Here is a 13,794-nt window from a genome sequence, read left to right as displayed (position 1 = left end):
AATTAAAAGCCCTTCGTATGGAATTTACCAAGCTTTTAGAAGTAAAGATATGCTATTTCAGTCAGCTTACATAGCTAGCTTGCCTTGTCACTTCCTTGCAAATTCATTTGGTTTGTTAGGCAGCATTTTTATTTGATCCACATTTACTCTTGATTGTATAATTTCCTTGACGTAGAAGATTGATGCGTCTGTGTTTGAATGTGCCACTGCATTAGTCTGTTTCCCGTGTTTTTATGTCTCCCTAGTGTCTCCCTTGATTGTCATTATTTGGCAATTCTCTTTTTAGTTGTTTAAAGCTCTAGATTAAATAACATCTATCCTTGGAAATTTATTTCCCTAGGAACCAGTGGTTTCTAAGAATTCCATTTCACTTATACTTGAAACTTTTATTGAAAGATGTCTTGTGTTTCTCCTGCAAATATTTGGAAGTTGAATTCATTCAGAATACTTGATGCTTTTAATTTGCCAAGCCTACTTATGGAGATGTTATTTTTCCTTGCCATCAGCATTTGTTCAGTATGATACTTGATTCAGAAAATTGAGAGTATAATTAGACTCAAGGGCTTGTTACTTTGCTACATACTATCGGAAGTGACATATTTTGGCAATGCTAAAATAAGGTACCAAGTAGCATTCAAAAATCATTGCCACTTCTCCAGAGCAATCGGGGTGGTGATAGATGCTGGCTTTGCTGGTGCAATGCAAACCCTAGAAACTAAATAATAAAACAAAAATCCCAGAAGAACTAGGTTTTATTCATACTGAAGTCAAACTGAATGTTAATTACACTTTCAGACACCATAAATGTTCATCAGCAGATTGCTTCTCACCATTCTACATACTCAAACTCAGCACTCTCCAATTACTTCACTGGCACCAAATATGGCCTACAATTTGTCGAGATATTTTACATTCCTCTTCTTGGATGACACTGGTATGCAAAAGAATAAAAGCCCCTATGGGGATAATTTCTGACCTTGGAATCCTTTAAACATACTTTTGTTGATAAATACTACATCTCAGTTTGTTGATAGCTGCTGCTTTAGGTAGGTTAGTGGGACTCTCTTCATCATCTCCTTCGAAATCATGGGCAGTCAGAGTGGATACAAGCATTAAGAGAAGACTCCCTTAGAGCTCCCTTGCAGCATCCTTTCTAAATCACCTGGCTATAGACCTCTAGGTTCTCTATCAGGATAGTCCCTTTGAACCGAGGTTAACCTCAGTGAATATGATTTCTTTCTCTGGAAAACTAGGACAGAATAACACTTGCCCTAGCCTTGGGAATCACTGATGTGACCCCACTGAAGTGAAAATTAGTCTCTGGTATACGCTTGTGCCTTTTACTGGAAATGGAGCCCTCAGCTGTGTCCCTAAGTGAGAAAACGAGATATCTGACCACCCAATAGTTTGTAACACATCTTGCTTTTTTCTGCCAGTGCTTTTTTTTCTGGAATTACCTCAAAGAATATCCAGTATCAACAACATGTAAAACAACACTGGCTGGTTATGCTTTGCCATTTCTTAAGTGCTGAAATCAGCTGCAGTGAACTAAATACACAGTTTTAAAATCCCATTGACACTTGATTCTTTACTGGCATTACATACTCCTGCAGGCCTGAGCAAACGTTTACCTTTTCATGCCCAGTGGGAGTTTTAAGTGGTTATATGGTTACCAGTTATAAATCATTGCCAAATCAAATTGTTGATCCCATTTAGCAGTTTTAAAGAGGGAACTACGTTGTACTAACTGTATAGAGTGTTTATCTGAAGGTAAGTAAGTATTTGCTGCCTATTCTCAGTTACGAATTTATTTTGCAAACTGTTTTTGAAATATTTGGCGACAGAGCCCAATAGGTATTGATATCCCACAGGAATTAGTCATGTCATATATATGTCAATAATATATCATAATGATTTCAGTAGCAAATGTTTACCTCCCAGCAAGCTGATAGACAGAGAATCATTTTTACTTCTTTTGCTGAATACAGTTGTAAGCATTCAATTTTAAGATCAGTAAACTGTGGGGTGTACTCCTTTAAGATCACCTTACTTTATGTTTGAAATTGTTTAGTCTGTATCTTATCAAACTGCATGCAGATGTTAACCTCCTTATAGATTTTCTTAACTTTTAAGAATGTTTTTTACCCTTGCATAGAAAGCATTCATTCCTCTTTTTGACTTCACTGTCGCTGCCATATAGCACTAAATTAAATTCAATTTGTCATCATCTGCACTTGCAAGTTGATATAGATCCCGTGTTTTGACCCTAAATAAGCTGAAGCTAGTCAGCAATTCCATAGAGAGCTACTGGCTAGCCACAATGTGGTCAACAGCACATTTTGGAATTCCACACCCTGACACTGGAGCACAGAAATCAGGGGCACTTTGAAGCCTAGAAACTAGTCTACCTAACATTCTCCTGCACCCCAATCTTACCATCAAGTGTAGGAGAATTATATTAGTTGTTGAATCAAGGTTCAGTGTTACAAAAGGTGCAGCCACATGCACTTGAATGGGTTGCTACCATTAATATAGAAGGAAAATTGGAGTAAGATTTTTGTTTTTCTTTATTTCATCACATTTTTACATTTTTCATTAATTACAGCAGCTTATGTTTTAAACAAATTCATCCTTTTATTTTTCTTTGAAATAACTTATTTTTTTATTTACATGTTTAGTAATGTCTTAATAATCAGTAACATACAGGTCCTCCCCATCTTACAAACAACCAATCTACAACCGTGAAATACGGACAAATCTGAGAGACCCAGTATGGATTTGCTAGATGCTGCAGGGGTGTAGGCATCTTCTGCTGTGTGGGAACTCAGTTCACAGCTGAATTTCCAGTTTATGAATTATTTGGGCTATGAACAGTTCACCGGAATGGAAAACCTGCTATAACCTGAGTAGACCTTTTACATTGTTGGGTTCTGGCTTCTACTGGCAAGATTAATGGGCTGTCCTCAGTCCAGAACAACCAAAGCAGTAACACTAGCAACACCTTCAATTAATGAGAAAATTCTGCAACTGCAAAACATTGGGTCCACTAGAACACTGCCCATTGTTTTACCATTGGACTTTGCATGGAAGTAGTATTTGAGTGGAATGGATTCATAGCCAGTATCTTAAACTTCAATATTTATGTGCCAGTTACAATGCACGTTAGCAACAATGAGACCCCATTTACAAATTCTGTCTTTTTCCTAGTAGATTATGTCACTCAGCAAGTGCTCACACATAATCCTTAGTTGTCAATAATGCTGATATTATTTACTATATGGTACTTATTTATAAAGACAATGGGGACCATTTAGTAAGCAATTGTTTAACCTCATAAATTAAAGGTAAAAAAATTGACCTTGAATAATCCTTATGCTTCTTAGTAATTTTAACACCCAAATAAGTAAAATAATCTGTAACCAATCTGAATGGTAAACGTTTATAAATTGGAACCTGCATATTTAATGGGAAGATTCAGTTTGTCGCCGGAAAACTGAGCAAGCAGAGATATAACTGCAGGAATGGATTTCTCAGGATTGGAAATATATAGTAACAGGTCATCTGCATATAATGATAATTTGTACGTCCCATTCCCACGCGTAATGCCAAATATATTGGGTGAGTCACGAATAGCAATAGCTAAAGGTTCCAAAGCAATATCGAATAATAAAGGGCTAAGAGGACAGCCTTGCCTAGTGCCACGAAACAACTGAAAAAAAGGAGATCTTTGATTATTGGTAAGTTCTGAAGCCAAAGGGGTATGGCATATCAATTTAATCCAAGGTATAAATTTCAGACTAAAATTAAATTTCTCAAACGTACTGAGTAAATATGGTGATTCAACTCTATCAAATACTTTCTCAGCGTACAGTGAAATGACACATCCTGGAGTTCTAGATGAGTGAGTGTAAACTATATTAATTAATCTCCCAATATTAAAAGATGAATAACGTCTTTTTATCAAGCCTCTATTTCCCTAAAGATAAGGATCCTACTGAATGTGCATCATATAGGCCTATATCCTTGCTGAATGTAGATTCCAAGATTTTTTCTAAAATATTGGCAACTAGATTGGAGAAAATATTGCCTCAAATTATCTCTGTCAACCAGACTGGATTTATTAAAAATCGTTATTTGTCTTTTAATATTAGGAGATGAATTAATATAGGGTACTTACTTTATAAGTGTTATTGCTTTGTTTTATTCCAGTTCAAGTGTATTAGGGAAATTTCAGGATTTTATGTAGCAATATTAAGACTTGTGAAAAAGGAAAGTAACCGAAATGTAACAAGACATTAATTGTTCCATTAATGTTAAAACTGAAAATTATTTCTGCATAAGGTCATAAGAACAGGATAATTCTTTGCCAAATCCATAAAATAATTATCATTTAAATAGTTCCCCTTCATCAGTAGTTTAAAAGCAAACTGAAAAATCATAAATCAGCCTTCTAGCACATTATTAGACTTCTTTCATCAATCCTAACCCATGGTAAACCAACAAAAGTATGTTTGGATTCTGCTCATTTCAAACCAAATTACCTAATAAACTGTCCAAAAATATTTTTAAGTTACTATTTTGGAGGCAGGTATTTCAAAGTTCACAATAAATTTATTATCGAAATATATATCACCATATACAGTCCTGAGATTTGTTTTCTTGTAGGCATACTCAGTAAAGCCAAGAAACATAATGGAATCAATGAAAGACCACAGTCAAAAGGACAAATAATTAATGTACAAAAGACAACAAACTGTGCAAATACAAAAGAAAAAAGTGTAATAATAATAATAAATAAACAATGAATATCAGGAACATAGATGAAGAATCCATAGTTTATAGGAACAGTTCAGTGATAGGGCGAGTGAAGTTGAGTGAAGAGATCATGGCCAGGGTGATGGGAGTCCTTCATATTTAATGCTTACTTCCTGCGACAGCACTTTGTGTAGATGTGTTCAATGATGGGGAGGGCTTTAGCCATGATGGACTACGATATCCACTATTTTTTGAAGGATTTTCTATCCAAGAGCATTGGTGTTTCCATACCAGGCCTTGATACAACCAGTCAATATGCTCTTCACCACACATCTGTAGAAGTCTGTCAAGGTTTTAGATGTTTATCCAAATCTTCACAAACTTCTGAGGAAGCAGAAGTGCTGAAATGCTTTCTTCATAATTGCACTTGGTTTCTGGGCCCAGAACAGATTCTCTGAATTAGTAACACCAAGGAATTTAAAGTTGCTGATCCTCCGATGAGAACTGGTTCACAAACCACCGGTTTCTTCCTCCTAAAGTCAATATAGGTATTTGATAGTTATTTGAATTGTTGCTTACTGTTTTTGTATTCAATGAATATTTATTTAATGTTATATATAAAATCTTATAGATAGAAATTTTATATATTGTAAATTTATAATAATTTTATAGCCCCTACTATCTGAGATGCTTTAAGGATGACTGTGGGAAGAAAAAAAACCTTGTATTTCCCAGTGGTTAGAATGCTATATTGTCCAAAGAAGTCTTACAACTTTGTTACTTTATTGCTGCAAATAGTTGAAGCCAGCTGATGCAATGAAATTATTATAACACCAGCAGATGTGGATAGATTTACAATAATCAGAATCAAAATGAGCAACTATGAATCTGCTCAATCAGCCCATGAACATTTGGAACCCTTCTGCCCATCCCAATGACATATCTTAGTTTGGCCTCATTTTGCCCATGAGCTATTCTGTTCACATAGCCAACTGATCAGATACTCCCTTTTCTACCTTTTATCTCCAAAACACCACCCCATACCCTCTCTATCCTTGGACCTACTGCAGTACCTCTAAGTAGAACTGCCTTTATTTTTAGCTAGAGGATTATCTGCTAATATTTTGCTTTCTCAGGTTTATATCTGGAGCCTGACCCCTCAATATTGACTCTAACTCCCACCCTATTTCCAATGTTATCCATCACAAATTTATCCAAAATAATGTCACATCTAGTCCAAGCATGAGACTTTCTCTTGAGCCCTTCCAAGGTGTCTGATTTGTCACCATGCCTGTCTGGCCAGATTCATCATCTCACCAGTAGTAAATTAGGACACATTCCCTCCAGCTAAATTTTCGAAAGAGCATAAGCATTAGCTTCAATTCCCTTTATGATCTTTGTTCTCGCCAACATTTTCCATCCAAACAACCTTTGGATGAATAAATTTATTTGTACATTTGCTGTTATATTTGTTCTGAGCTAACTCCTTGACAATAAATCCTATCCAGCACTAAGACAATATGCTTCTGAAATGTTGTCTGATTCTGTTTTACATCTGCTGTTTAAGCTGTCATCCTTGTCTTTGCAATCTCTAGATTTGACCTTATCATTGCAATACTCTGTATTAAACTAAGGTTATTTATAACTCTATACTTTCTATTTTGTAATCTTGGTAATGATTTCATTACCCTTCTCTGATGTACTGACTACAAGGGCTCAGGATTCTGCTATGATGCATAGATTTTAAACTATGTTACCTGCAGCTCCACTGTGCTTGTATCTTTCCCACTTCTGCCATTCTGGTCTCTCCCGTGTTCCTGATACCAGTTAATTTACCAGCAAAGCCCAGTTCTTCAGCTGCCTTAGCTCCAACTTCTGGAATTAATTCCCCAGCTTGAACTGGCTTTCTCCCTTACATTGGAATATCAGATTAAGAAAAGATCAGGCTCTTGCAATGTGCTAACATATAAATTTTATATTCATGTATGGGTAATTCCAGAATTCATTAAGAAGCAATGTGGGAAAGATAAATGCATAACAAAATATCTTGACATGTAATATGCATAATATACTGTTCAATGCCTTGAATACAGCTTCAGAAGTAATCAGAAATAAAAAATTGTCTTTATAACTGGATAATCGATACGAGGCAATTCAGTGGTTAAAAGGTTTTCACCTTTGGTTGGTACATGAAAGTAAAGAATATAGCATGATAACACCCTTATAATTTATCAGCTTGCTGTGAATTTACAAAACATTATGGGTTTTTAGACCAGCCGCTTCACATACCTTTCTCTGTTATTTTCCAAGGTTGTTTCACTTGCACAACTCCTAAGTGACCCATTCTACAGAACACTGGAAGGCTTTAAAATACTTATTGAAAAAGAATGGTTGTCCTTTGGCCACAAGTTCAGCCAGCGTAGTAATTTAACTCCTAACAGTCAGGGGAGTGGCTTTGCTCCAGTTTTCCTGCAATTTCTGGATTGTGTACATCAGGTAAGGAGATTTTATAGCTTCATTTCAGAATAGTGAAAAACCCGAAGAGCCAGTTAGTATATTAAAGCTTATCCCTGGCTGAGAGCTATTTGTGGTAGGTAACATTTGAAGAAATTAGAAATGTGGCTTTAGCAAGCTATTAACACAAGCTGAAGTTTGTTGATGCAATATCGAATTCAAATGGTGTCACCAAGCTGTTGTATCACATTTATACACTTGTTTTATTAATATGTTAAAGTAAAATATATTGGGTTGAATTTATTTTTTGAAGATTGTTTCTTTGGCAGTCAAAAGGATAACCAGGCCTTTCTCTCATGTGGTGAATTGAACTGAAATACTGGACTCCCTGTATGGTTAATTTCACTGAACTAAAAAGTATTGATTTTATTTTATGGTGTGTTGTGGTTAAAAGCATTGTATCCTAAGAATATGAGATGGCTTATGGATGAAACTTGTGGGCGACAATGACTATAGACAATAATAAAGAAGATAGAGGAAGGAAAATAAAGCATACTGTGAGATCATTCTGTCTCTAGAAGAGGAAGGATCTACAATTTTTACAAAACATTTCTTGAACCCTAGTATAATAGCTCAATATTTCCTGGACTCTCTTCTTTCTGAATGTGGCTTAAACAATCAGGCCAGACATTGAGAGCCCACTGAACAAGAGACTACATTTTAATGGTATGGTCTGGGCTAATGGAGGGATCTGGTGCTTTCCTATCTTTGAGGGAATTCGGTGAGGATGGGAGTGGAGTGTGGGCTGTGGTGGCCAGGAAGCCTGGACACAGGACACAAGCTCACGATCCACTTCATTGCTCCTCTCCAATTGAGACATTGAAAGCACGAGCCCATGATCCACTTCACTCCAATTGAGGCTCTGAGAGCACGAGCTCATGATCCACTCCATTGCTTTTCTCCAATTGAGACATTGAAAGCACGAGCTCATGATCCACTTCATTGCTTCTCTCCGACTGAGGCACTGAGAGCACGAACCCATGATCCACTTCATTGCGTCTCTCCAATTGAGACGTCGAAAGCACGAGCCCATGATCCACTTCATTGCTTCTCTCTGACTGAGGCACTGAGAGCATGGGCTCATGATCCACTTCATTGCTTTTCTCCAATTGAGGCGTCGTAAGCACGAGCCCATGATCCACTTCATTGCTTCTCTCTGACTGGACTGAGGCACTGAGAGCACGAGCCCATGATCCACTTCATTGCTTCTCTCCGACTGAGGCACTGAGAGCATGGGCTCATGATCCACTTCATTGCTTCTCTCCGACTGAGGCACTGAGAGCATGGGCTCATGATTCACTTCATGCTTCTCTCTGACTGAGGCACTGAGAGCATGGGCTCATGATCCACTTCATTGCTTCTCTCTAACTGAGGCACTGACAGCACGAACCCATGATCCACTTCATTGCTTTTCTCCAATTGAGACGTTGAAAGCACGAGCCCATGATCCACTTCATTGCTTCTCTCTGACTGAGGCACTGAGAGCATGGGCTCATGATCCACTTCATTGCTTTTCTCCAATTGAGACGTCGTAAGCACAAGCCCATGATCCACTTCATTGCTTCTCTCTGACTGAGGCACTGAGAGCACGAGCCCATGATCCACTTCATTGCTTCTCTCCGACTGAGGCACTGAGAGCATGGGCTCATGATCCACTTCATTGCTTCTCTCCGACTGAGGCACTGAGAGCACGAACCCATGATCCACTTCATTGCTTTTCTCCAATTGAGACGTTGAAAGCACGAGCCCATGATCCACTTCATTGCTTCTCTCTGACTGAGGCACTGAGAGCATGGGCTCATGATCCACTTCATGCTTCTCTCCGATTGAGGTGTTGAGCAAGCTTGAAGTCAACAAAGATGAGATGGGAGGACAGGCGGGTGTCCTCAGCGGCATCTGCCTGCATTTGACCAATCTTCCACTAGCTGCTGTCAGAAGGAAGTGCAGGAGTCTTGGGATCCACGTTGCAAGGATTAATTGGTGAGGCTCCTGGCTGTGGACTCATTTTGGGGACCTTGAGGTTCATGGTACACATGTCTCTGGAGTTTAGTTACTCTTTTTTTCTGTTTTTGACTGATTAACTCAGGCAGTTGATGTAGATTGGGCCAGCTCAGTGAATACTGGCTTTGCAGCCTGCAATCGGCCATCACCACAGTGCTAAACTGAATGAACAAGTTCTATGGTGTTTCTTTGTTTCGTGGTGGTCTACAGGAGGATGAATCTCAGAGTTGTATTCTATATATATACTTTGATAATAAATGACCCTTGAATCTTTGAAATCCGTTACTTTGAGGTGAAGTTGCAACCCTTGTTATTCCAAATTGATTCTGCTTTTAATAGAGTATGAATATGTTCATTGTGCATATGTGATTTGCTGCTTTCTTCCATAATCAAATAAAATTAGATGAGTGCCCATCACTCGAAGACTTTCTGCTGACAAGCTTGACGTTGGATGTGATTCCATGAGACCTTACTTATGGCTCAGTCTCTATGTCATGTGAGATGAGGGGGTGTAATGGCTCTTCACTCAACTCTGGAACAAAGATGCATACATGAGGATGCGCTTGTTGACTACATTCCAGCATGCAGTACTATCATCCCCTCAAAACTAATCAATAAGCTTCAAGACCTTGGCCTCAATAGCTCCTTGTGCAGTTAAATCCTCGATGTTGTCACTTGCAAACTCTAGTTGGTTCGGAATGGCAACAGCATCTCCTTGACAATCTTTGTCAACACAGGTGAACCACAAAGCTGTGTGCTTAGTCCCCTGCTCAGCTTGTTTTATACTTGTGACTGTGTCTAAGCGCAGTTCCAATGCTAGATTCAGGTTTGCTAATGACGCCACTGTCACTGGTCGAATCAAGGATGGTGACGAATCAGCATATAGGAAGGAGCTGGAAAATCTCACTGAGTGGTGCCTCAAAAACAACCTCTCACTCATTGTCAGTAAACCAAGGAGCTGATTATTGACTTCAGGAAGAGGAAGCAGGAGATTTATGAGCCAGTCTTCAATGGGGGATCAGAGATGGAGAGCGTCAGCAACTTTAAATTCCTCAGTGTTATCATTTCTGAGGACCTGTACTGGGCCCAGCACATAGTGCCATTATGAAGAAAGCATGGCAGTGCCTCTACTTACTTAGGAATTTCTGAAGATTCAGCATGACATCTAAAACTTTGACAAACTTCTATAGATATGTGATGGAGAGTGTATTGACTGGGTGTATCATGACCTAGTGTGGAAATACTGATGCTCTTGAATGGAAACTCTTACAGAAAGTAGTGGATATAGCCCAGTCTATCACGGGTAAAACCACTCTACATGAAACATTGTCCCAGAAATGCAGCATCAATAATCAGGGACCCCCACCATCCAGGTCATGCTCTTTTCCAGCTGCTGTCATCAGGAAGAAGGTACAGGAGCCTCAGGCCCTACACCACCAGGTTCAGGAACAGTTATTACCTGTCAACCATCAGGCTCTATAAACAAAAGGGGATAAGTTCACTTAACTTCAATTGCCCATCACTGAAATTTACCACAACCTATTACCGCTTTCAAGGATTCTTCATCTTGTGTTCTTGATATTTATTGGGTTTTTTTAATTATTGGTATTATTTCTTCTTTCTTTTTGTATTTGCAAAGTTGTTTTCCTTTGCACACTGGTTGTACGCCCAATTGGTACAGTCTTTCACTGATTCTATTATGGTTATTGGATTTATTGAGTTTGTGCGCGGAAAGTGGAAAGACTTTATAGTACTTTGACTGTAAAAGTGATAACTAATTGGTGGCACCACGTTAATCATTGGGAGCTGTTGTTTGTTGTGAAGTTAACTTATTCATCATCACCTCTTATGTTAGCCCAGCTTTGTTTCTGTTGCCTTTTGCTTTCTACCAGGAATTCTGATTTTTCTTTTATAGTATTATTACTTTCTTCCTATTTTCCTTACAGATTCACCATCAGTACCCAATGGAATTTGAGTTCAACCAATATTATTTGAAGTTTCTAGCCTACCATTATGTGTCCAATCGTTTCAAAACCTTCCTGTTGGATTCTGACTATGAACGAATTGAACATGGTGAGCTTTATAAATATGTCTGTTAGTTTTTAAAGGAGTTGTATTCTTTAATTTTATGAAACAGTACTGTTCTATGATTTGTAGTTTAGTGCTTTATGTGGGTAAATAAATCATCTCATGACAAGATGGAATGAATCTACATATATAAAGAATTATATTGCATCCTCAACAATACCCAACCAAGCAAAACAGTTAAAGTGCAGGCTCTTTTGTTTAAAAAGATAAACACAACAAGTTTACATAGAACAAGATTCTTCAAAAAACAAATGAATGAAAACAGATCATTTTAATGATTTTAGCTTGTGGGGGAATATTGGCTCATCAAATAATGCTGTGCCTGTTAGGCAGTTTATTTTTACCATCTCATTAATAGTGAGTTCCTAATATGAAATTATGTACTCACATTTGCAGTGCATCTTGAACTTGTAAACATCTACCGCAGAGGTAGAAGTGTTACCATCTAACCTAATGCTTTATGGACTAGATTAGTGGGGTAGAGTCCAGGTTTATTATCATGATCTTAGATGACATGAATGTGTTGTTTTGTAGCAGTGGTACAGTGCAAAGACATAAAATTAGTATAAATTACAAAAATAGTGTAAAATAAAAAGGAACAATGAAGTAGTGTTTATTGGCCATTTGGCAATTTGATGGCAGAGGGGAAGAAGTTGTTATTGCATCATTAAGTGAGGTCTTCAGAAAAGTTATGCAATTTACGCAAAATTTATGAGTATGTGCATTCCAAATATGAAAGTATGATCTTAATAAAGTTGTTACAATAGTCTACGTTTATTTGGTCCAGAGTACAGAATGATGTCTTTTTAAATTAAATTCAAACTCAACTTTAAATGAAGATTGTGGGAATGTGGATGTCTTTATATTCTGTCCTACTTCTGAGATTATTTTCTCTGCATCTTTTCCAAAAAGTACACACTGGAAATTTGCACTTTCAGCCACTATTCCTAATTCAAGACTGCACAAAAATGTCGTAAGATTACTTGCCCATTATTTCTTCTTTCCTACTTCAAAAGAAACAAATGCTTGACCTCTATCTAATCACTTGCAAGTGTTATAAATTTGGTGTTAATCTTAAATCACAGCAGAGTGTTCATAGTGGTTACCACTTGATATCCTAGCCAACAAAATGCATGAGTTTTTATCAAAATGATTGTTAGCGAGGGAGTTCTGGTATGTTTTTTTTAAATTATCGCACTATACTGCTGACTACAGACTACACATTTTGACAGGAGGATTGACTTTGAAAAATATTTTAACATTTAAAATCCAAGATATGACACACAAATCACTACAAGTTGTATTAAGTGTTCTAAACATTTAAGATTAAATAGCTAAACATGTACCCTTGCATTTAAAATATTGAATGAGTTGTCAAGATTAATTACAAATGCTCACTGTTTATTTGTAAATTAGAAATAAAATCCAAAGTTATTTGTTGGCAGATGGGAAAGTTGTATGTCGGGATAGCCAAGAATAGGAGATTACTTCTGTAATTTAGAGTATCAAATTAGTTGTAGCATCTGTTATGTCTATATTTTGTTCTTTATTATTAGCAATGAAAATATTTTGGTTCTGCATTTTAAGTGTGATCCTAACATCTCCATAAAAATATCAATTGAAACTTCTTGTTTTTTATAGGTAAAATACTCTTAATGGATCACAATTTATAGCATAGTGTATCAGAAATTCAGAAATCTTTCTGATTTAAGTAATGAATTAATTAATACTCTAAGCGTTGTTGTTGACTGTATTAATAAAAGTTTCTTCTGAGTATATCTTTTCCCACACAAATTAACACCTGCATATACATAATGTGGGTATTGCTCATTGCTTTCTAGGAATTTTATTTGAAGACAAGATAGATAAACAAGCAAAGAGAGGAATATGTATTTGGGAATGCATTGAGCGGATTCATAAGAAAGGACCTGTTTTTTTCAGCTATTTGTATAATCCTGAAGAAGGGGAGGTATGATACTTAAATTATTGCAATTATACACTTTTTCTATTAATTTAAAATCAAAATGCATGCAATTCAATTTTATTTACTGTTATATGCATCATTCTTTGTAGAAGTATATACTAAGGCCCTGCATAAATATCTCTGCCCTGAAGAAATGGGATTACTACACAGGAGAGACTCTTTCCAGTGGTCCGTCCTACGATTGGGACATGATCACAACAAAAGCAGGTGCATCCGATGAACTTGAGCAGATGGATGGTTCAGTGCCGCAAACCCATCGAAAAGTGGTATGGCCATGTTATGACAATGTCAGCAAAGTGCAGCCGGATGCCATTACCAAGCTCCTTGAGGTATAAACAAATTAAGCCAAATGATATACCCCGCTTGGGATGCCCAGATTTTTGGATTCTGAGTACCAGATCAGAGCAAAAAACTGTTGAGCCAGAACTGTTGCCGCATATGTATTGAATAGC

The 13,794-nt window shown here is 37.3% G+C and overlaps 1 protein-coding gene across 4 annotated transcripts in view; it reads left to right on the top strand.

The window, feature by feature from the left end:
• The window catches only part of sbf2 (SET binding factor 2), a 507,247-nt gene that overhangs the window by 477,997 nt on the left and 15,456 nt on the right, over positions 1 to 13,794 (top strand). For all 4 annotated transcript variants that reach the window (XM_059975882.1, XM_059975881.1, XM_059975879.1 and 1 more), the window contains 4 exons: positions 7,066 to 7,251; positions 11,217 to 11,343; positions 13,200 to 13,327; positions 13,432 to 13,671. In XM_059975882.1, the coding sequence (XP_059831865.1) occupies positions 7,066 to 7,251; positions 11,217 to 11,343; positions 13,200 to 13,327; positions 13,432 to 13,671 (681 nt within the window). The remainder of the gene's footprint in view (positions 1 to 7,065; positions 7,252 to 11,216; positions 11,344 to 13,199; positions 13,328 to 13,431; positions 13,672 to 13,794) is intronic.

Source organism: Hypanus sabinus, chromosome 7 (genome assembly GCF_030144855.1).
Source record: "Hypanus sabinus isolate sHypSab1 chromosome 7, sHypSab1.hap1, whole genome shotgun sequence".
In the NCBI taxonomy this organism is placed as follows: Eukaryota; Metazoa; Chordata; class Chondrichthyes; order Myliobatiformes; family Dasyatidae; genus Hypanus; species Hypanus sabinus.
The sequence above is the reverse complement of the archived record's forward strand: the minus strand, read 5'-3'. Positions and strand labels throughout refer to the sequence as shown.